At 27.1% G+C, this 26186-nt stretch overlaps 4 protein-coding genes across 4 annotated transcripts; 2 read left to right on the top strand and 2 right to left on the bottom strand.

Annotated features, from left to right (window-relative positions):
• Window positions 1-5071: 5071 nt before the first annotated feature.
• Window positions 5072-6175, top strand: Tsp_06339 (hypothetical protein). The gene has a single exon (XM_003378360.1). It carries the CDS (start codon window positions 5072-5074, stop codon window positions 6173-6175), a length of 1104 nt encoding a protein of 367 aa, XP_003378408.1.
• Window positions 6176-10445: 4270 nt separating this feature from the next.
• Tsp_06340 (hypothetical protein) lies at window positions 10446-11279 on the top strand. The gene is made up of 3 exons (XM_003378359.1): window positions 10446-10502; window positions 10981-11057; window positions 11081-11279. Exons 1-3 carry the CDS (start codon window positions 10446-10448, stop codon window positions 11277-11279), a joined length of 333 nt encoding a protein of 110 aa, XP_003378407.1.
• Window positions 11280-16558: 5279 nt separating this feature from the next.
• Tsp_06341 (conserved hypothetical protein) lies at window positions 16559-20952 on the bottom strand. The gene is made up of 3 exons (XM_003378358.1): window positions 20846-20952; window positions 18593-18709; window positions 16559-16646 (listed from the first exon to the last, which is right to left on the bottom strand). The coding sequence occupies exons 1-3, from the start codon at window positions 20950-20952 to the stop codon at window positions 16559-16561; spliced, it is 312 nt and encodes a 103-aa protein (XP_003378406.1).
• Window positions 20953-22255: 1303 nt separating this feature from the next.
• Window positions 22256-26122, bottom strand: Tsp_06342 (conserved hypothetical protein). Its single transcript, XM_003378357.1, has 4 exons — window positions 26070-26122; window positions 25434-25455; window positions 24964-24978; window positions 22256-22471 (listed from the first exon to the last, which is right to left on the bottom strand). Exons 1-4 carry the CDS (start codon window positions 26120-26122, stop codon window positions 22256-22258), a joined length of 306 nt encoding a protein of 101 aa, XP_003378405.1.
• Between the last annotated feature and the right edge of the window lie 64 nt (window positions 26123-26186).

Genomic DNA, 26186 nt, shown 5'->3' with positions numbered 1-26186 from the left:
GTCATGCAAATATTAGTCGATGATTTCAAGTTTTTATTGAATTTAATTAATTGAACAGTGATCAAAATGTAAATGTAAATAAATTTATTTGCATCACATTATGCATTTCTGCTTACTTATGCAGCAAAATTATTTTGCATTTTACCAAAAACGTTAGCGTTGAATGGCAAATTATCCAAGTGAAGTAATTTTTGAAAACTTTCTATTTTAAATTTTCTGCCGATGCACAATAAAAGAATATTTTTTATATGTTACAAAAAAGAAGCGAAAATTGATTCTGAATAATGTTTATTTGTAGAATAGAAAGAATTCGACTGATGAAGCATTATTTATTGTTAGACTTGTATTGATTTCCTACTCTTGTCTTTGTCGCATTTTATTTCACCAAATGAACACACAGCTGAGCTGGAAATAAAATTTCAATGAATCTACTTGGTATTATTTATGCTAATGATAATGCCATTCTAGAGAACATTTGCTCAATTTAATTTGCTTCACAATTCGCCACATCTGAATGCAAAAATAATCGAGCGCGCTGAAAAGTGAGTTTTTTATTTTAAACTGTTTTTTAAACTAAACATTACTTTAAATTAACTTTAACTTTTAAAAGTAAAAACACTAGTTTTAATTTGAATATTTTGTGTGCTTTCAAATTAATTATCGAACGTTTCTTAAGTTGACATTTTCAAAATACAAAATAGTCTATTACTAATGTTAGTTGATTAATCGGTTTGCGGTTTCAAATAATTCGAATAACAGATCAAAATAGCTATTTTTTTTCCATTTGCGACTGTTTTCATTTTATTTAATTTTATTCATTACTTTTAAACTTTTTACATGTATATACGAATGAAAATAATGCAACATTGTGGCACATTATTGTGATATAAAAAATATCTGTGAAAAATTATCTCTGTTATCTTTCCTCGCGTCATTTGTTGAAATGCCACTGAAAAATGCTGAAAGTGGAAAAATAATTTAATTGATTATGGTTTTATTAACTTCTCATAACTCTTCAGTTGTTGAATAAAAGAAAGTTAACTGATGTAAGTTATGAATTTTATTATTAACAAAACTGACTGATCTCTTATAAGCTTCGTTTTGCAATTGATAATATTGCATGCATATTTTTCTTCTGTTTTGAAAAATTGTAAATATTTTGGAGTGTTATGCATTTCTCCCATTATACATACGCATAAATTTCATTTATTTACGTTTAATGCTACTAATATTTTTTATTGATGTAATATTTAAACAGTTGCAAAAATGGATAATTTCAAATTACAATATACTGTTCAAAGTTATGCGGCAACTTAAAAATTAATGTTACACCAGTGAAACGAATTTTAACCAAATCACATATTTAATAAATGATTAAACTGCATCATTTGTTCAAAATAAAATCATTAAATGGAAAATGCATGGGCAAGGAATGCTCTAATTTTAAGCTTTTGTAATAATTTTAACTTGAAGGAATTTTTTAAATTGATTCTGAAAAGTGATAAATGTGAATGAAAATTTATTATACCACATTTTATAATAAATACTATATTCTTTTTTGAAGGAAATATAAGCAACAAATATTCATATCTGTTTGTTTATAAAAGTGTGAAAATGAAAGTGATCGATCATCTTTTGTTCAATCATTGTTTTACTTTCTTATTGAACAATTGCAAAAAAATAAACTAATACAGAATATGGGAAGTAAAAATTATGCTTATTATTAAAGAAAATTGAAAACTTCATAGATTACCAAAAAACACAACAAATATGATATTCATTAAAAAGTAATTTAAATTTAAATAAAATTTAAATCATTAATTTTCCATAAAAGTATTTATATATAAATATTGATTCTGTATTATCGCTTATTATTGTTATTAATTATATCGTAATGAAGAAAAATTATTTTAATATTTTCAAAGTAGTTATTTTAAACTTATACAAAAATTCTTGCTAATCAAAAATAGATGTGACAAACATGAAATATTTTCCAAAGAAATGTTTTGTTAATATTATAATTTTGCTGTTTATAAAAATGACTGTTGCTAATAATAAATTTTTTTTGTTGAACATAATGTTCAAGTTGGATAAATAATGAATTAGATTTATGAAAATTCTGAAAACATGCCTATATAATGAAGTAAATGCAATAAAATATATTTTATCACATGATTATTGTTAGCAATATATAGGTATAGCAATAATGTATGTTATAGAAAATAATTATCATCTTTTTAAGTATATAGCTAGTAATAACAAGCAAGAAAGCATCTTTTGAATGTTATAAATAATCAATGTTTATTAAATGATTGGTTGAAAATGATGCCATTGCAACATTTCAAACTTGTTAAATATAATTGTATTATATATCAACAATTTCAAATTCATTGTGCACTTTTAATTATTGTATGATAATTAAGTAAATGTTCAATCTATTGAAAACATTGTGAGCAGTTTTGCTTGGTATGTGGACATTTTGAAGAAGCAATCTTTTTTAAAGTGAGTGAAGAGCATATATTTCAATATTCATTATCCGCGTTGAATTAGTTTAGCCAATGTGTAATAGCACTTTTAAAAGCAACACAAACTGCACTCATTAAGCTTGCTTCTCTGGCATATTAATCATCAAAATCTTTTCAAATCTAACCAGAACGCAACAAAGTGGTCTGCTTATGTATATCTCATCAAACATTTGTGTTTGTGGATGAAAACCTTCGCAGTAAGTTGTGTAGTGTGAATATTATTCTATTGATCTGAATTTATGAAAAACAATTTTGACAAACTTGCAATTAATGTATGAAAATCTTCATTTTTACATTTTTTGACTGTCAACATGCCAAAGGTGATGAAGTTTATATTCCTTGAAGCTACTTTATTTAATGGGAAAATAATTAAAGTATTGGTATTCAATTAAAGTAATAATTTTCAACTTATTGATTATACTGCATTGATTTTGTACAATTATTATAATTATTAACATCATTTGCAGTGTTCACCGGCAAAATATAAATCAAGAAATACTGATAACATTAAAAAATGAGATTAATTGCTAAAGTAACTTCAGAAAGCTTTTTTTTATTTTTAGTGTAATTTTTAGTAAAATACATTTCAATATTTAAATTATAACTAGCAGAAAAATTATTGATAAATTATTTCCTGCGGTTAGATTTACGTGTTTCAAACAGTCATATTTAAACAAGTATGCATTTAGAACAGTTTTATTCTTTGCAATGTAATGTCTTTATCCACCGTGTACTGTTCCTGGAAATTTTTGAATAATGCTTCTATTCGAAATTGTGCAGTAGAAATCGTATGCTTATTTTTAAATTTTGTTTACTACCATATTTTTTTCTATTACTCAGCTGCTATTATAACTATATAATAATACTAATAATTTATCAATAATTTTCTTATTACTTGGAATTTAAATGTTAAAATGTATATATATATATGCATGAAGAGCAATAAAATAAATGAGTCTAAATAGCACTGCTGTATTTTAATTTTCAGTTTTATCCATATATGCACATATGTAAGATTCTGTTTCATATGAATTATAAATTTTACCATTTGGAAGCTAAATTTTAATGAATTATTAATATATTCCAGTATATCTTTTTGTTCTTTACACATGTGGTTGTATTCTCTATACACTACACTTTAATTTTCAGTAATTTGCATTTTTGTTTTGATTAGCAATTTTTATGTTATCACTTCGCACGTATCACATTACGTGGTTTTTTTTAATTAAATGTTATACTTGACTGAAGTGGTATCAGGTATCTATACAGTAAAAATTATATTCTGTCATTTCATAAGCTAACTGTATTAGTTAAATTTATTTTCATAAAAAGCAATTTATTGAATTTTTTTTATAAACATTGCATTTTAAATTAGTTTAACCATTTTTTAAAATATATTTACTGAATATTAATTGGCAATAATATATTAACTGCGGAAAGTGCTGTAATATTTTAAATGAAGCTCCAACACGGATTTAAAGAAGTAAATAAGCATCTCTAAAGAAGTTTATAAATTATTAAATAGCAGTACACAAATTTTTTTTGAATACTTATGAGAATATCTTATGGAATTGTCATTTTATATGTAGGATTTTGTCTTTTTACACTTTTTTCTAACACTTTGCAATCTCTTGATGTTTGTTAAAAAATGATGCATATTTATCTTTATTTTTAATGAACAGTTTTTTCTTATTATAAAAATTCAATTAACGTGCATATCAAATTAATAACGATGCTATTCTTGAAAAAATTTACGTTTATACTGAAGTGATAATTTTATTAGCTGAAGTTTAAAATTTTGACTTTATAAATTGTATGTGGTTATAAATAATGTTATTAGAAATTTTCAATCATAAAGAGCAAAAACGTTTTATTAATATTAAATTACTTTATTCAAAAATTTATACATTTTGATGCACATTTTTTTTGTTCTCATTTTATTATTTAATTAATGGATGCAGTGTGCGGACAAATAAATGAGCCAAATTAATTTCAAGTGTAAAGTTGATTCGAATATTTTCATTTTAAATTAGTTGAAAATCAATAGATTGATTTTATTTTAGCACAAAATTGATCACTATTAGAAAGTAACTTGGAGCTTTAGCATAACAGCTTTGAAATGAGAAGAATCTCTTCTAAAGGAAAATTTTAATTGAAATAAATTTATAATAAATATGCATAACCAAGAAAACTTGTGAAATTTTTATTTTTTATGACATGATTTTCATTTTTTTGTTTTTTAATATTTTTCCTTTATATTTAAAATATAGAATGTTTTATATATTGATGAACAATTGTTTCACCAATAATTTATGCTTGAAATGCATTTCACATGCTTCAATTCATTTGTAATACAAAAGACAATAAAGCATCTGAGATTAATGAAAAATACGTGAAATCATTTATAGCAGAAAATGTTTCCACATTCCAAAAATACGTAATTCTGTACTTCAACTGTAAATTAGAGAAAATAGAAAAAGATTTGTCAAATATGTTTGTTTTTTAGAATATGAATAATTATGCCGTATTGAGTGTTTTTATTCATTATGACTGAAAGGATATCTGTCTGGAATGATACGAGCTATGTTAATTCTGTCAAGCCAAAATCAATTTCTACACTGGTTTCTATCACGTATGAAATTGTAATACCTACAGAACTTATTGTTGGCTTTACATTTCAACTTTGCAATTTGGCGGTTCTTCAGAATCATAAAATTAATTGCTTGGCATATTCATTCTTTTTCAAAGCACTGTCAGTGAATTATTTGATCAGCTCAGTTGTCCTGATTCCGAGCTTATTGGTCAAAATTGGTCATCTAGACCGAACATCATATATTATGGTATTTTACCATACACATCTTGAACAGTTCTTTGCTAATTTGTTCCTTTTCGGCGGAAACGTAATTTCAGTAGCCATGGCTGTTTGTCCATTGGTAGCATTGTATTGTCCATTGCGGCATCTCAACTTTGGTAGTCGAAAAAATTTATGGGTTGTGATCGCAGCTTACACCAGTGTCGCAATAGTGCTAATACCGACTACCATGATGAAGGAAGTGCAGAAAGTGACAGACAACAACGGATCCGTGTTCTACTTCACCGTCGATAATACTCAGGCTTGGGTACGCACTTCGAGATATATTGTAGCGGCAATTTTTGAAATTGTCATCATTCTTCTTGTGCTTATAATTTACGCATTAATTTTGGTCAAATATCGTCACATCGTTCGATCCAACGTTACTCAAGTGCATCAGAAATTTCAAACCGGTGGACGTCTACTTGCAAGCAATCATCGCAAGGCGACGGTCATCTGCTTGGCTTGGATTACGGCTTTTTTAATTTGCAATCTTCCAAGCGCCTTGATGGAAATATTTCACTTGATCTGTTTTGCGCGGAAAAATTTAGAAACGTTCAATCAAAGCAATGAGCGTATCACAATGAGGCTGGTTGTCAATGTGCTGTTGGTTTTCAACTTTACACTGTCTGTAATATTGCAATATGCAGCCAGTGGTCGATATCGGAATCTCATGCATAAATTGCTGAGATGCAGTTCAAAAGCGAAAGCCAAGCCTAATGGAAAATCTTATTCAATTACTTCATTGTTGTATTCGAAAATATATTCTCGTCAATCAGTAAAAACACTGCAAAACTAATACATTTCAATGCAAATTTATTTTCACTTTCCCATGCAATTAATTGTTATTGTTGTTGTTCATCAATAATAACATTTGTTGAAGGTGCTTTAAAAACAATTTAAATATTGCATATGTATTTTTTATTACATAAAAAAGTATTATTTGAATAATAAATTCATCAGAATCAAAATGCTAACAGTAAAATGCTTTCTTTTCTTTATGTCATCTCTTCTCTGCGGATCGTCAACTTTTATCCAAATTTATGAGAAACTTTCAGTTTGATGGTCCGGCGAAAGCACCTTGAATAGATTCTTTTATTAAATGAAAAAATACTTTAAGCAAATAATTATTACCTTCATGCCATTTTCAAAAGCTGCATTCAAATGGAAATCTTTTACCGAGTTTACAATTTCCCAAAGTCCATAAAAATCATATTCACACATAATGAACGAACGATTGATTGAAAAAAATGTTTCACCAGCTTTTTCGTTAGTAAAATTATGCTTTTCTGTAATGCATCATCTACTACAGAGCTCTTTATATAGTGTTCAGATTGACCTGAAATTTGTAAATAGCATTGTGGGCGTCTGATCAAATCAAAAATCATCAAACCTCCCACACAAATTGAAAAAAAATTTGTGTCAAACGGAAATCAATACCAGTTGTTTTATATAACTTTTTTATATTAAAATCAGGATTAATTCACTTTAGGGCAAATTTACTGACAGTTTTTTGTAAAAGTAAAAGTATATTTTGTGGAATTTGAACCATTAATGATTGTCAAGTTTAACAACAACCATGACAACTTTTTTTCTCTGTACATAAATCAAAATGACCTTTTCAATTTAATTTTCAATTCAATAATAAAAGGTGTCTAAATTTAAATTTATTTATGTTATAATTTAACAATTTATCCTGAAATCGACAATGTAAAATGAATCATTATCAGTTTGCTCACATTTTGTAAAATATTATATTGTATTGTATTGTATTAATGTTGCATCACAATAACAATGCTGTTGGTGACATGACAATGGTAGAATGTTATGATTTTTATTTCATTTACTATCACTGGTTTATTATTGCCACATCATTGAATGTACAAATTTCAAAATTCACTGTACTAGTGAATGAATTATGAAAGAGAAAATAATATTATAAATGTAAATAATAATCAATTTGATAAAAATGACGGAAAAATAGAATTTTCCAAATTGAATCTATATAAAACTTGGTGAAAACAATCAGCTCATTGCTACTACCCGTGGGCAAATTTCAACTTTTCCACTTGCCCAAGACAGCAAGTGAAGTATATTTTGCAGAGAGAAATTTTTGTTGCATTAAAATTATTTTATTAATGAAAAATTTTTTTACACAGCATTTTTTCTTTAATTTAGCCGTGCTTGAATCGAGGACTGCTTTCAAATGCTGAGCTGGCTTTTCTCGTTTCATTCAACAGTGGTGTCGACTTTGCCAAATATCGATTGTGTATTCGAATTGAATCCTTTGCCATGAGAAGTCGTTTCGGACTCATCCGGAGATTGAATATTGGACTAAATTGGCAACGGTGAAACAAATGAAAAAAATATATTCAACTCATCCCCTTCTCAGCTTACGTTCTCTGAAGCAATTCTGCCGTCTTATTTATTTCCTGCTCATGAACTGCCGCCACGTCAGCTTTACCTTTATCAAGCACGTCATTGTGTTGAGGCAAATTTTCTTTCTAAAAAAATTTTTTTCATTCCATGATATATATTAAATTTTTTCTGTTTTTTGTCAAAAAATTTTTGCTTTTCACTTACTCTAGGCTTAATGTATTCTTTGCATGTGATCAGTGATTCATAGTCTGAAAACTTGTTGGAAAGATCGACAGTTTGAAGTCGTGAGCTGCACGGCTGTGCATAATTCCAATCTGATGCTAATACATCATGCACTCCGGAATACGAAGGCGCTGTAATATAAAATTAATTTTTTAATTCTCATACATCAAGCTCAAACGAAGATACTTTCGTTAATATTTTGTTCTAGAAAATGAATTTCCAAAGATTGCTTTGTGTGAAGCATCTTGTAACCTTTCAAAAAGCTCACGAATTCATGACAATCATCACTGTCCAATATCATCTCGATAGTCTGCAAATTATTCAATAAAAATGTTTTTAGATTTGAGAATAAAAAATTCAAAACTTAAATCACAACATATGCTAATTCAGTATTATGCATCCACTAAAATTTTCATTTGCATGAAATAGAAATTAACTAATTTTTTTTGAAAAAACCTAAATCAGAACTGATTAAAATCCAAACATACAGTATTCTTCTCGTCACCAGAATCAAATTCAATTTTGACTAGCTTTTGTGAACGATGACTGATATCTGCTACAGAAACAGAAAGCAAATCATGATAGGATATTGCATAATTGATCTGAAAGGAAGAAAATTTTCAATTTACATGAGAACATGAAAAACACAAACATACCGTTTTGGCAGCTTCAGCACCGTAAATAGAAAATTTGGGATGCTGATTTATTGTTATGGTTACTTCTGAATTAACTTTCTGAAATAATAATTCATACTGTGTACTTTGTAAATAATTCAAACATGAAAGATAAATTTTTTAGTTTAACTTTAAGTTTTAACTTATTGATTGTCTGAATTTAAAATTGAACCTGTACACTAATTTTGCTGAAAATTATAGCTACTAAAACTAAAAAGAAAAATGTGCTTCAAAACAAAAATAGAGAAATTCAACCTTGATGTAAGCCTGAAATCGGTGGGTAGAAAATGCTTCCATTTGTCGTAATAAATTCAAATAGCGCAAATAAAAATAGTACAATTTGAACGCTGCCGAATCTTTCTTCACTATGAATTAAAAATTGATTAAAATTTAAATTTCATTAATAAAAATTTCAGTCAATCTACAGTTGAACATTGTCGATTCCACTGCCAGTCGTTTTTCTTCCTTAATAAGGAGTCGCAAGTATTTTTTAATTTCCCCACTTTGAACATTGTCCAATACAACTTTGGGCAAGAAAACAGCAAGACCATATTGCTTTCTAAAATTCACGAATTTTTCAATAAGGTTGCTATCAGTTTATTTTTTAGTTTCATTAATCATATTTTCGCTTTATCAGTTAGAATACATTTAAATTTTCATATATTAACGCACGTAAATTATTGTATGAAATTTAAGAAATTTTAAAGTAATCAAAATAGAAATTGAAATATTTGAATATTTTAATGCTAAATAAAATAAAAATATTATTATTAGATTATGAATTTTCCAATTGACAGAATGAGAATAGAAAATGAAAGTTCTTCTTACTCTGCTATCTTTAAAGGAGAATCAGAATTTTTGCCATGCTCTGAAACTGTTTGCAGAATTTGTATAGCTGCCAGACGAACGCACATGTCGTAGCGCATAGTATGTACATATCGTCCACTGGTGACATCACTTACACTCTAATAATATATAAGCATTTTTTGAGGCAAATGTGTTGCAAAATATAGCTTAATTTTTGCTATTTAATTTGCAACACATTCACATTATGAAGATTATTTTTTCTTTTCATTCTCTATTAAATTTATAATCTTTTCACGACCTTTCAAATAAACAAAATTTAAATACTGATTTCATTATCAGGGCAACAAATATTACTTCAAAAAAGATTATTAAGTCTCTAAAACATTATAATTATTAAACAACAATATTATATCCGTTTTATTCATTATATTAGCTGGTTTGAAATAAAATAAATTATATGAGTGCAGAGTTTGATAACGAATAAAATATCATTTTTAATTAGATAATTTTTTTGATTTGAATAAAATTAATTATTATTTACAAGACATTATTATAAATTATACTAACAGATTGATAAAAGTAAATGGCAAAAAAGGAATTTACAAAATTTTAATGTGGTGCATACAATGTTACCTGATTATACAAATACAAAAATGCATTTTTGTCAGCTTCCAGTAAGCTAGCGAAATCAACTGGCATGAAACTGAATCGAAGCAAGCATCGAAATTGTTGAGCGTGTACTTCAGACAATGCCTATGAAAATCAATTGTTGGAAAAGCCAATTTATAATTAATTCAATTTTTACTGGTGCCAATTTGAAATTCAATCTGAATTTAGTATTCTCTTAATTAACGCAGAATGTGCTTTAAAATTGCGCTCCTCTTTGAACAATTTGCACATGATATGTAATTAGAAAATTTATGAAAATTCCAATTGAAACTTTTACATTTGTTCAACATTACATTTCAGCATTCTAATATTGGTATTATGTGTTCAAGTTCAAGTCCATTTTCAACCACAAAATCCACAATTTTACAAAGCACTGTATTTATTATGCATTATTTGCTATTAACTGAGAGTTGTTGCAACTTGTAAAATAAAAAAATGTACAACTGAAATGATATCATTTTAAACAAAATCTCTTTTAATGAAAACTTCAACAGGTGCTTAAATTCAAGTAGATTATAGTGTATAAGTAAATCAATTTAATAAATTGAATAAAAGTAATTAATAAGCAGCTTCTTTTCAAATAGCTAATAATAAATTTCAATTGTCCTCTCAATTCGTCTAAAATATACCATTTTGAAATTACTTAGTTTATTATTTAAAATAAAATAGGGTATAAAAAATTTATCTGTTATATAAAATATTCATTGCGTATAATTTATTATAGTAGTGGTGAGTTTTACCTGGCAAATTTGCTTTTCAGGTTCTATAGTCATTAGTTTGGTTGTTCGTGGACCAACTGGATATTCAAAATTCAATGCAAAGTGGTCTACAAGTCGAATATTCAATTTTTCAGCTAACCGTACAAGCATATCCTAAAATGTTAGCCAACGATGACATTTTCATTGAAATGGAATATTTCGAGATTTACTTGTATTTTTGTTTCTGTTTCATAGCGAAATGATTTTGATTGGCCGTTTTCTAGATAAATTTTTATCACATGCTCTAACACAAGTGTTTGATCCATTTCTGGTTCTTCATTTTCTATGGATACGCCTTGGGCAAAATGGACGCGTTTCGAAGTGCGGAAGCTGTTGCTGTGCCTTAAAATGGACTGCCTGCTTTGCAGCTGCAAGTGAAATTGACTATTATTAAAACTGTCCATTAAAACTTATTCAGTAATCTAACCTTTCGATTAGGATTTCGTTCAATTGTATCCAAGCTGAGACTGGACCTGCAATAAACTTCATTATTGACGAAGCAGTAAATATGTGTTGTTGAAAATACGTTTGCGGTGTGAACTCTTGGATAGCTCGGAACTCGCTAATCGACGAAGTTTCACTTTCAACTGCAGGCAAATTGTCATGTTTTTCACAGCTCTTATGCAAATCTAAAAATATTGTTGCTGAAGCAGAAATTAAGCCAGTCAAAAATGCTAACCGTGATTCATTTCTGATAAATTATTGGTTTGCATGATTTGCTGATCACCACCTGTAGCACTGTTCGCTTGAAAATATTTTGCCTGTTCAACAATGTTCAGGCTATTTTTTAACAAAGATGCTGGAACTTTTGCACTTTCCATTTGACAAAACTTGCTCTCAGTAGTGCTGTTCGTTTGCTGATCACAAATGTTGTGCAAATTTGTTGTTGTGCTTTCATTTAAATGACTAAAAGTCACTTTTCAATTATGAACAATGAATTAACTCATTATATCTGAATTATCAAAAATTGTATAGTACATTAAGCTGTCATTTGTGTTCATCATAATTTTGTCGCATTCGTTGCATAATTAACAACTTAGACTAATTAACTTCAAGCAAAGCAGCAACATTGTAGTATACTCATTTGTACATGACATTCAAATGTTGTGCAAAAAGTTATTCAAATTTTACGAATATGATCGATCAATATGCATACGCCGAAGAATTCATTTGAAAATTATTCATCATCATACATTAAATGTGAAAAACAATGCATTTCTATATTGTTTTCTTTTAATGTTATTCAATGAGCACATGATAAAATTGTTACAATAAATAAATAATAGATGTTAAAAATGCTAAAATCTTCAAAATTATCTCAAATTAAAAGTTCCATTTGTTTTAATGAAATTTCAAAATTTTAATTCTGAATCTTAAAAATATAATTTTATAGCTATAATTATTTTAATCAATAGCTTATCCAAAGTATCTCGTGTTTAATGTAGATGGATACTTAAATAAGTGAATTTTCAGAAGCTATTGTAGCTATTCAAATTGTAAATTGAAGCAAAGCATGTCAACAATTATTCGTCAATTTTACTCAAGATAAAAATACACAATTTAATAAAAAATAATCATTCATTTTTAAGAAATGACACATGAAAATAGATTTGACTACAGTACATTGAACTGAATTACATATAGATTACATGCATACAATAGTAGATTGAATTACAGGAAATTTCTTAAAGCATTGAAATTAAATTTTAAGATTTATTTACAATTTGCATGTCTTTTAAACAAAGACGTACACAAAGTTTTAGACAAAATGAAAGTAAAAAAATAAATATATTGTACAACAATTATCATTAACAAAAATAAATAAATGAAATTATTATCAAGTATACTAGGTTATGCAAATTTAAGTAAGGCAGAAGATGATGAAGTAAAATAATTCAGTTTAAAATATGCACAGAAAATTCATAACGATGTAATCTTTGATATTGGAATAAATTTAAAAAAATGATAGTATAATAATAAATGTCTATAACCCAAATTTTTAGAAGAGAATTATTCAAAACATGAAATTTCAATTCAATCCTTTGCATTAAATGTACAGATAATGAATCAAATTTAAAGAGGTAAAATGCAGTGATAAGGGTATTGTTAAATTTTATTTCGTACAAATGACCAAATCATCAAATTTATGCATATCAATGAAGAAAAATTAATGAAGTACTTGAAGTACACGCATATTGTTTATCATAATGAGATTTGCAGCAATTTTAAAATCAGTTGCACTTTTTTATTTTACAACTTTTATGCTAAGCATATTAATGACTGCATTATTTTATTTTGTAGTAAAGCATATATTTTTTTAATACTGCAGCATTTTCAATTTATATTAATTTCAAAGCTGCATCCTCACAACGGATTATATAGATTTTATTTAACTTACATAAAAGATTTAATATATGAAGCGTTGTTTCAAAGAAAAGTAAATATAACTGAAAAATAAGAATATTTTCAAAAGATGAATCATAAAAATTCATTAAATTATTTAACAATAGCATAACATCGATATTTTGTTAAAGAAAAATTTATTTATGATGAAATATCCACAACTTTTTGATGCCGCGAAATTCACATTTCTTGTTTTACATGATAATACAAAAAATTATTGTGAAATAAGCAAATACAAAATTATTAGCATTAATCATAAACAATATTCATCGTGAATCAGTTACTTTGTTATTATAGCTATTTTAAATGATAAATGAAAGTTCAAATTTCAGAATGGTTTATTAATTTGAAATTTAAACAATTTAACATTACTTCTGAATTTCATTTTACAGACATTATCTAATTTAAAATTTGAAACTTAAAAAAATCTACACTTAAAATATTAGCATGTTTTAAAATTTTACTTATACTGACCAATTAGATAGATATTACATTTCATTTTTTATAAAAAAAGAATGAGAATATTTGTGAAATGATTTTTTTAATTCGGAAACATAGACAAGCAAATATTTCTTAATTTACTTTAGGTATAATTATGTAAAGGATTGTAAAACCCTGAGTAAGACAACTGTTTTTAATATTTATGTGAATCAGTCAAGTGACTGTGAGGAAATTTTTGATTTGTAATTGAAATTTAAAATTTCGAATGTACTCATTTGAAATTATTGTACAAACAAGCAAAATTGATTATGTCTAAAATTTGATTAGATGTAAATTTTTTTCATTACGAAAGGTTGTAAATATTAACAAAAGAATTATTTACCAGTGCTTGCTGAGCATTTAAAGTATCCAGCAGTTGCTGTGTTTATTAAAACAATAGGTAATCCAGTTATTGCCATGAAGTATATTATGCATATGATCGATAAGTTGCCTATAGATATATTTTGATGAAAAGCAGATGAAAGTATGCTAATGCGAAGAAATTAAGCTGTGTTGAAAAGCAGAATGCTGCTTCATAACAAAACTGCTAACATTTCACTCACTCAATATGAATGAATGATATGAAAAGCTTCATATATGCATGTGTACGTGTATATATATATTATCCTATACAAATGTGTTCATTAACATTTTAATATACGTTAATAAGTAAATTCGATATGAAAGCAACCATCGTAACACATTCTTATTTACTGATCTACATTGTGAAAAACAGAATGCTTCTTTCTCTTAAACAGAAAAAATTTTTATAAAAAAAGTTAATTTAAGTTAAGTTAAGAATAAAGTATTAATTTAATTGTACTATTAATAATCATAATTAAATCAGAGAAGATATTTCATTTCTAATATTTTGATTATGTGAAAAACCATGTAAAAAAACAAAAATATTAGAAAATAAAAATTGAAGTTAATATGGAAAATGACGGTTTGGAATAAATAGAAAAGGTCGAAAACAAATTTATAGCATTACCATTACCAAATGCTAAGAGAAAAATAAACGCTGACCATCACGTATAAGATTTGAATGTATATTTATAATCTAGATATTCAGATATAGATAGATAGATAGATGGACAGATAAATAGATGGTGGGATAATTTGCCTGTGTAAAATGTTGAACGGGGTGAAATGCAATAAAGAGCTCACCGGCTTTGTTAGCTGACTTAAAACACCGACCATGAGAAACAGTTCGCATAGGGTGGCTTAATTTGATATTGCATTCGGGCAAAGAAAAATGCACCGTTAATGATGAACAAGCTTGATCGACTGGAGTGTTCAGCAATTTTAATTCAATCGTCGGTCGAACTTTCGCCTGCCAGCTTTCCACTGATTTTCGGACGCCAAGCGGGGGCGTATATGCTAAAGCTGCGTCGACTTTTGTGAATAAAAGCACACAGTTGCGGTCCGTTCAAATCCACTTCAGGATCCAATCAGAGAACAGAAGGCGCAGACGCCGACGTTCCTAGTTGGCATCATATTGATCTGCGCCTGCTTAAATCCAAACGCATGTTTCCAATGGCTCTTTCTGCCCAGCAGGAAACGCCGGTGGATCAAGAACAGCCAGTCAGCTTTCTGATTAACAACTCTTCAATGGGCGTGTGTGTCTGTGTATGTTTGTGTGCATTTATTTGGTTCTTTAGTAACCCAACTTTACACACACACACACACACACACAGATATATATATATATATATAGTTATTTATTCATACTTATATTTACTTATGATTTTTCATTTCAAATATCGTGCTTCATTTCAATTGAAAACATCATATTGACAAAATGATGCGAAGCGCAATACATGTACCAATGAGCAACACTTGCCTTGTAATTAAATGTGATTCACATATATCAACACTTATTTACACACAGTATTTGAAATAAGCTAAATAATTTATTACAATTTATCAATGGTAAATTCACAATAAAAAGGATTTTACCTTTAATCTACTCCGGACAGTTAAATACTTACTACCACTGGTCTTACATTGTTTCAGTGCATCAAACATTTCATTCAAAACATTTGAAACACCAAATTAAATTGTATACATCCATTGATCCGAATATTTTTTTTTCATTCATCATATATTTCAAAAAGTATTTTACAAAGTATTTTTACCTTTATACAATTATGATATGATAATAATGATAGCTAATATGATTACACTGAATTTTTTATAGAAAAAAAGAAACATAAAAAATAATTGTGGACAAAATGTAACATCAAAATGAAATTTCTCCACATGAACGACAAACAAGTAGATAATTAAAGAAAATAAAATTTAACATACAGTAAAAAGTTGATGAGTGCACTTTTTAATGATTCAGACGCATTCTTCAGAGACTTATTTCGCTTCAATCAATGCAACAGATCAAGCAATTAAAACTTATACCAGCTTTGAATTTCAAAGTTTCCAAAGACATTATTCTATTCGCTCATTCAAATATTAAACTTCATTTTAAGATGTGAAGCAAATATTGCAAATAAATATTGCATGCAAAATGGCAATATGAACTTGTTTTGTGCACTTTTGTTATATTATTAATTTGCATTCAAAATCCACTATTTCACAATCACTGATCAAAGCATTTCAATTTAAATTCAACTATAATTTTAACTTTTCAGTTTTTATTTCTTTGGGATGCTAAAAAATAAATTTAGTTGGCAATAAATCAAATCCATAATTGGTTTGATATTGCACTCTGGTTTGCCGTGTGACAGTGTGAAACAACAGTTTTCATAATATGCTTAAATTGAACTTATAGCCAATTTATTGGTCACAAAACTGAATTATGCAAATTTTTAAGATAATCATTTTCTTTTCCATTTCTTGATTAACAAAATGCTGTGGATCACTTCTGGAACAAAATAGATCATTTCAGAAATTAAACAAGAATAAAGTTTCAAATCAAACAAACTTCCTAAATTACAATCTACACATATATGAATGAATAATACCATTTACAGTGTTTCAGTAAATAAAAAAGCGATCTATTTATTTATTTTTTAGATAAATAAATGATGAAATTTATACAAATATCAAAAATGAATCAGATTTATGTTGGAAAATCAGTGAATGTTTGATGAAAATTGCAATTTCGAATCAGCCATTCAGAAGTTAATCAACAGTCATTTCTTAAAGGCAGAAAACATAATAATAGTCCAGTAATAAAAACATCCCAGATAACAGAGTATACGCAATATGGTAAAGTTTGTCATAAAAATCAATTGATTACATCGAACTCAGAAATGTGTGTGTCAATGTGTATGTGTGTGTGTGTGTGTCGCATATGCGGCATTTTGTTTTTATTCAACGTTCATATTATTAAAAATAGTTCAAGTTGAATTTTTTCGCCATTTCTCAATACCTGTTTTAAATAATAATGCATATGTATTCAATATTAAATGCAATTTCCGCATTCTTATTCAACTATTTTGTTTATTTATGTTTTTTGCTTAAATTTCATTTGAAATTTTGTTCAGCAATAAAACAAAATTAGCAGTTATAACTATGCAATAACATTAATGCAAATACAGCTAATTGGTCTTGTTACATAATATTCTTAAGACGAAGCGCAAAAAATCATACAAATTGCATTTATCATTTATAATATTATGCTTATAAACTAACTATAACAAATTTTATGCGATTCATAAATTTATATGTTGTTTAAAACATTCCTTCTCAGTGAAGAAGTCAAATAATTCAGTATCTATCAAAAAATGTCGATGCTTTGTCGATTGCTGTCGTCCAGGAATTAATCAAGCGATATATTGAAAATTGTGGCACCGCTAATAGCTAATAGTTGATTCCTGCTCACATGATTGAACAGCTAGGCTATGAACAGTATGTGCAAAATCAAAGGAATCACTAATATAACGCTGTTATTAGAGTAGTGATAGTAATAATAGTAATAGTTAAAGTTATAGTAGGGGTAGCAGTAGTAGTAGTAGAAGTAACAGTGGCAGTGGTAGTGCTTATTTATCTTCAAGCTTATCACCTTTTAATGCCACGAGAACTGACTTCATATTGAATTGTTTGCTTGTTTCTATAAAAAAGATTAATCTTAATCATACGCGTACTGCCAGATAATATTTTTTAATTGCTTCAAAGATTACTGTAAGAAATTGAATCTTCAAGCTTCTTTTGTAATTTTTTCAAAAGAAGAAAAATAATCAATCAGAGAAGAAATTAATAACAATTCAAGTGAATAAAAGTGAACAGTCAATAAAAATACAAATATCAAACGTTGATCATGAGTTCAATACTATTATGCAATCCATATTATGCAACTGATGCGATCTGTTTGCTTTTTTTGTGGAAAATTAGATCGATCCAAAGAAAAAGTCTTATTTAAATTTCATGTAAAAAGAACCGTTGTCATGTCAAGTTGAATTCCGTACAGATGTCCATAAAATTGAACGCTTTAAAATTTAAATAATACCCACAATCTACTTAAATAATACAATACTTTAAATAATACACAATAATACAAATAACAAATGGATTTACTATTTTTTTTAATTTTTTCTTTTCTTATATAACTATGCGCAAAATATCCTTTTCTCTTTGAAATATAAAACCATATTTGTTTTGTGGTTTACTGGATTTTTAATTCTCAAAGAGTTTGTTGACTTGAGAAAAATTTCCACGAAAACTTTGCAACTGCTTACATTCTTCCTTCACATTTGATTATTGTTATGCAAAGAAATGCATTGTTTCCAAAAGCTCGGTAAATCAGTTAGTTTCATTCATTTTGAATTTTTGAATATTTTAATTAACAATAATGAAGAATAAACTTACTTGATATAATAATTTTCACCATATTCGCCAACTGCAATTTCATAACCGTATGGCATACCCAGTGAGCATCTCCACAGATGAGGAGGTGGTATCCAACTTGCAGTTTTTGAACTTTTGCTAAACCGATATCGTTATATATTTGGTCAGTATTTCATTTATCAAAAAAATTATCAAAACTTATCAAAAAATCATTTTATCAGTATTTCATATTTTCACTTCAAAATTTTTATATTAATTAAATTTAAGAGTGAAAAAAGTGTAAATATAACCAACTGTGGAGAACCAAACAGCTTGCCGTTGACATAGCAGTTTATAATTTCTTTGGCAAGATGATTTCTTATGCCATTTCAAGACATCAAATCATTTTAACACATTCATATTATTTCAAATCATATGAATAACATTATCACATTTATATGCCAATCATCAGAACAGCACATTTTCATATTTGTAATTTCATTGTATGAATTCGAATATGACGACATTGATTATAATTTGTGTTTTATAATTTTAAAAATATTATTATTCAATAAAGTATTCATCAAAAAGTGCAATTTATGCATGAAAATATTGAAATTTCAATCTAAGTATCCAACATTCATGAATATCAAAAATATGACATGTCAAAAATTGACATGAATAAAAAGAAAATTCAAATTTATAAATACATATAATTAATAATAAAATTGAATGGCAGTAATGTTTCATTAAAAACAAGCGATATCAACGTTTGTAAATTTAAAATTATTTAAGCTGCATTGCAGTTTTTGCTTTTGTAAAGCTTTCACATTCTGAGATGTGCAATCGATGAAAAATTTCTGAACAAAATCTGCTCTTTTCTCAAGATTATATTTTTAGCATTGGAAAATGACAGCTGATTTGCAGACTGTCAGAGTTCTTTTTTATTTCATATTTAAAAACTTTCACAAAGTCAACGGACATATCGCATTATCGTTAATCAATTTCATCAAAAATCACTTGCTTGAATGTAATAATGGAAAGATGTTATCTTGTAATATGTCCGTGCTTGTGCTTGCAGTATGCTTTAAAGAATAACGGAAGCTATTTATTCTATACTTAAAGAACAGAGGCATTATTTAAATTCCATATTTTGCCTGTAGTTTTTGGTTAAAATTGATAACTTCGCTCTAAACTTAAAAATGCATAATAGAAGCGTATTACACTTGTTGATTTGATTACAGCTTTAAATGTTTCAAGAAAAAAAATTTAAATTGCGATTTACATTTAAATTATAAAAATTTAATACACTAGTGGTCGATAGAAATAGCGGAGTGGCAACTGCTGATGAGTCTGTAGTATCGCAACAAGTGATCATCATCAATGTGTGAAGAAGCATTTTGCAATGGAAATGACAATTTGATTCACTGCTGACTGATTCAAATGTAATTTGTAAGTTTGAAAAATGTTTATTATAAAATGAAGATTCCATTAATTTATCTGAATTTGCTATTTATGAAAATAATCTGAAGAAAACAAACTGACAGAAATAAAATAGTTTTCTCAGTAAATTTAAATTTTGATACTGATATAAAAAAATAATTTTGCAGCTTTTGACCTTTCTTTACAAATTTATAATAAGTTTTCATTGCATTTATTTAATCATTTTTTATTTTTCCATTATCATGTAGAAATTATTGAAACATTTTAATGAATTTATAATTTTTAAAGTTTTGCAACGAAAAGTTTTGTGCATACCATTTTTCAATCATCATACTACTTTTGCTAAATAAAATAATTTTCTATGATTCTTTGGGCTTCAAGTTTTACTTAATTACATTTTTTACAATTTGATAATCAGAAATTTGAAAAATATAAAAACAGTTCTATATAATGGAAGTAATAATACTATTAAAAATTATCTTACGACCAAAATAATAATACTTTCCGTATAATTTACTATTTAACTTGCTTCACTTCCTTGAAGCGTTGAAAATTGTAATAAAGTTAATTGCTGTTACCAAGTGCAAGTTAATTATGTAGCCAAAATTTAAGTTAAAAATCTTATTAAAATTACTTTTTTTTCTTTTTCTTTTTTTGATAAATCAAATGATTATATATATATGCATGTATGTATTTCTTTTTCAATTATTATTGTTAGACATGACGAATATTTCATTAAATTTGAAAAAAAATTTGAATTCAGCTTAAAATTTGAAAATTATTAAATTTCAAAATTTAAAGTTTAGTAAAAGCTAGTTTAAATTTTTAAAAAGACAAAATAATTTTTCTTACTTTAAATAAATCAGGCGTTCGGTCTCATCTAGCCGACGAATTGTCCATTCATCTAATAAACCATTTTCGCTGACCACTGTTTGAAGCAGTTTCTCAGATGCAGGCATACTTGAAATATCTTGTTTGATTTTTTCACTATTTTTTACTTCACTATGCTCCATTTATTAGTATCGTTTTCTGATTTTTGACTGTTGCAACACTATTTATATTCTTCCTAAATAATTTTTTCATTTTGAAATTATTCAAAATATGCAACTTTATTGTTTCAGTTTCTATTACTACTACTCTACTAGTACTAGTACTATTTCAATAAAAGCTTCCTTGAAATTAAAATCTGTTCAAGTTTCATTAAACGAACATTAAATAATAAGAAAGAAATTCGATTATCAGATAATTAGCCACTTTTATCATTATGATTATACTGATATAGAAGGTTATTGGTGAAATCAATTTTTAACTTGTAATCAGCATGAATCTAACAATTCAATCCCGACGAAACATATCATTGGTCACGCACTATTTACTTATTACCGGACATTACTGCAAGAAGTTTCAAAAGTTGCATTTGATTGTTGAACAATGCAAAATTTCCATAATTTCAATAAATACCCTACTCTGGTTGAAATTGGAATTTCTAAAGTAAGCTTTTAGGTAAACAACTGTGAGTTTTCTTTCTGTTGCTGCAACACAACTGAAGAAGCTGCGAATGCAAGCCAGATGTAAATGACATGCTGAAGATGCACATGAATTGACGACGACACTGATGTGCGTGGTGAAGAAAATTTAGACTCTGTAAAGTTGAAAAACATTAAGTTGAACTTTATAAAATATGGCTTAATAATTGCAACCGGTTTATATATGTATGTCTATATAAAAATATATATATATAATGCTAATCTTGAATGAAAATTTGTTTTGTCAGCTTGTTTTGTCGACTTGTTTCGTAACTTGTATTTGCATTTCTGCCGGAAAGTGACATGTATTCATCGAAATGAACAATCGTTTATATAAAATTTTTTTATTGCCTTTTAAATTATATTTTAATAAAATTCTCTCTCCCTACGGCAATTGTGATTTGGCATCCTGATTAGTCAGTTTAACATAAGAAAACACGACCCGGATAAATTTTGTAAAAATTAACATTTAGAATGTAGCGTTCTAATGTGGGAAAAAGCTGATTAAGATTTTTTGACTGCAATGGTGAAGAATTTGCTAAATTGAATGAATTGTACAAGGATACATGACTTGAATTCAAAAGAGGTCCAATTACCTAATTTAGTTGGTGAAATGGTTGATGCTAAATTTTGAGGAGTGAGCTTCAACAGAGGGGTGGGGCAGCACGTGCTCGCACAAATCATTGTTGAAGGAGATGAAAAGCACAGATGAAATTTCGTTTCCCCGGAAGCAGAATCAATTACGCAACCGCGGGTCAGCGCGACCAACAAACAAGATGTTGCTTTTGCATATCGATTTGCCCGTTTCCGTTACTCTTCTATCAAAGAATCTCCAAGCTGGTAGTTTCGATTCCGCTTTTTCATTGTTATATTTTCCAGGCATTTTGTACTCTGCAAGCAACAACAACAGGCTGGTTTCCGTCAAAGCATATGCAGATGCTGGAGATGGATGCTGAAAAATAAATACCGCACCAACAGGTCACTCAGGGAAATATATTATTTATTCCACTTTTAGAAACAACAAAACCAATGCAAAAAAATAATTGTAATTCTCTCTCTTCATGATGTCGAACGTGCATCATTTGAAAAAAGCATCCATCATTGAAGTATTGTCCAACGGTTTATTTATTATTCTTGCATTGAGTTGAATAGAATTCAAAAAAAACGAAATAAATAAATAATTGTTTCAACAAGTTTATTTATATCATGCAAATTATCGAAATGTTTTCTTTGATTTCATCATCATCATCTTGTGCACAAAGTCAAATGAACAGTTCTACTGAACACAGTGGACTTTAAAACCAAAGCACATAATTAATTTTAAAGTTATTTTTCAAAAATACCTTATCAATAATTTCTATTCAATATTTTTCAAACAGCATGCGCTTTTACTTTTATATAAAAACATAAATTTTAATTCCAACTTATAATAAAACTGCGAAATAATTTTATTAAAATTTCTAAACATAATGAATCAAACATCATATTTTAATAACAGCGGAAAGAATTGGATAATTTCAAAGTTGATTCTGTTTTAACATTTTATATTTAGAATAAAATTTATGCAAAAATATTTTAAAACTGCCAGCATATTTTTAAATACAACAGTTGAAAATGTGAGCAGTTATTATTACGTTAAAAAGCTTTATTAAATAAGCTGAATTTTATTCGCTAATGAAAAATTAATTTTTTTAAAAATGCTTTTTCTCATCCAACTTGACGGAAAAAATTAATATTAGATTATAAGCAAATTCTGTAATCAATTTTTAAAATTCACTTTAATGAACTTAAACAGAATTTGAATTTAATTTTGAAAAAAGTAAAATGAATTAATTGAAAAAATTCATTTTATAAAAATTCAATTTAAAAAATGTAATAATTAAAATAAATTATAAACAATTTTATTCAAACGGTAATTTTCTTCTATTTTGCATTATGCATTTCTTGAAAATGATTTCGAATTATTCATTAAATTTCTCTTCTTTAAACATGTATTTTAAATCGTTAAATATCAAAAGAAAAATACCATTGTAAAATTAACAAATTTGTTATATTGTACTAAGATATATGGGAAATTTATGCTTATTAAAACTGATTCAGTTAGCAGAAGATGCATTGAAATAGAGGTGAAAACCCACCACTGCAGTATTCAGTGCATTATTCATATGGCATGAAATGACAAACTGCTAAGCTAAATTAATAGTGTTCTAAGCTAAGCTTCTTTGATAAGCTCAGTTAAAATACATAAAAATCTAAAATTTAACATATTATCTATTAATAAATTGCGTCCTCATTGGAACATGTGGTGAAGCTCCAGGTTACTTTGGTTGCTTACATCGTCATAAATCATTAACTTACATCCAAAAATTTGCCCTACAATGTATATTAATATGCAACGTCAAAAATAATTAGGTAACAATTTAGCGAGTGACAGATTTTGATACTATTATGACATTTACTTCTGAAAAGTATTATTCACTCTGCAGAAGATTTTATAAAATAACTGACAGTACTTTTTTATGTCTATCATTTACCATCAGTTTTGAAAAAAATAAGATCAGTGTGTATAAAAACTAATGGTCTTTAATAATTACTAAACACTTTAGCTGTGAAGCAACTAATAAACTATTCTTAATTTTTAGACGCTCTTAACGAGCTTTGAAAAACAGTATGTATTAGAAATAACAGTACTTCAAATACATTACACTATGCACTGTATATTAAAGTTTTAAGTGATGTCAGTTATTTAGTTAATTTTTCAAAATTAAAAAATTTTTATTTAAATGCATAAAAATGAAATCAACAGCAAAAGATAATATACTACAAATTTGACCGAGAGTTCTATGAATTTTAATTACAAAACTATGAATAATATGTCAATGGAACTATTTCATTTTTGATTAAATTTTTAAAAAATTTAAAAATTATTTTAAATTATTACTGTCATTATTATACATATTGCATTACATTTGTTTTGTCCCAAGTTTATTTCATTGGAACAACTGCGTTGATTAATTCTTTAAGTTACAAAGCTTGAAAATTAAGTCAGCATTAATTTCTTTTATTTAATTATACGTATAGCGTTAATTTGAAAAACTTTTCACTGTGCTCAAAATCTGTTCAACTTAGACGTAGCAATACAATAAGCACAGATGACATTTGTCAGAAACATACATATGCATCGATTTTTTAACAAGTTAAAAGCGTCTACTTTTATGATTTGGCTGACGTCAAAACACGATGATCTTAATAATATTAATAGTTATAAAGAGTCGCAAAATTCAAATGTCATCATACCAGACTTATTTTATTCAAAAATTAGATGGAAAAATATGTCAATAGCATGTATTGTTCTTTGTCTCTCAATTAAGCTATGTAAAATGAACATTGTATTCATAATCGCAACAATTTTTCTCAAATATTTAATACAATGCTTTATTTTACTTTATGTGACAACTTCTGTATAAATGTAAAATTAATATTGAATTGAACTTCCTCTGCAACTGCTAATTTTCACATTCACATTTCCAACTTTTATGTTGCTTTTATAAATAAAACTAAAAATATAGAGCGAAGATAATAATATATCAGATTTTGCTGCATATTATTCACTTTTGAAATCAACTTTCAATTAGTCAAAAATTCACAAACCTTCTGTTGCCTATGTTTTTACCATGACGTAGAAAAACTTCACGTGTAAAATGAAATATGAAATTATTATCATTGGTGTAATTAGAAAAATTTTACATAACTGACTTTAAGGTAATTTTATATTTTTCAAAATTTCAAAACGGAAATTAAAGGCATGTTTCTATATTTTGCGGATTAACTTGTAATTTTCTGAGCAAACTTTAAAGTAAATCGATTATTTTGTAAACACTGAACAGATGCAAACAAATAATCCACAAATTTACCAATATTTGAATTAATCCATTCCTCAAAATTCAAATTTATAAAAAAATTGTTTGTTAAAGGTTGATTTATTTGCAAGTTAAAATATGAAATCATTGCCGTAATTATTAGAGTTAGCCAGAGTTTTATTTGGAGTTGAAGTTATTAAGCATAATAAATATTGGAAATTTTGCTCAAATTTCTATTTCACGTTTTGTATTCACTTTCAAATATTAAAAATATGAAATAAAAAATAAATAGACCTTCGTAATGCTCCATTGTTAGTCTTCATTGCATGCTTCACAGAAGCCACTTGCACAAGGAATACTTCACGCAATCACTTAAATATTGCTAATCCTACAAAAGTAATAGCATAAAAATACAACATTATTTGCATTGAGTTGTGGTAAGCAACGCAATTTTGGGAAAGAATATTTTACTTTTTTTAATACAAAATTACACTTTACACTACACTGTTAATACAAAACTGATTGCTTTACGAAACAGATTTCTCAATTTTAATCTTATCTTCAGATTTGAAATTTATTTTCAAAAAAATTAATGGCATGCAAAAATTATAACTAAAAACACAGCATCATTACCTTCTTCAATCTAATTTAATTAAAAACACAGCGTGGTTTCACGGACGACAAAATAACTTGCCCCCAACTTCTTCAAGAGCATGCTCTTCAACGAGCTCAAACGACCGCATTTTAAAAAGTTTATTTAACATAAAAATCAAAATATTTTTTTTGCATTTTTATACTTAACATGAT

Source organism: Trichinella spiralis (genome assembly GCF_000181795.1).
Source record: "Trichinella spiralis strain ISS 195 chromosome Unknown Scfld4, whole genome shotgun sequence".
NCBI classification, from domain to species: Eukaryota; Metazoa; Nematoda; class Enoplea; order Trichinellida; family Trichinellidae; genus Trichinella; species Trichinella spiralis.
The sequence above is the reverse complement of the archived record's forward strand: the minus strand, read 5'-3'. Positions and strand labels throughout refer to the sequence as shown.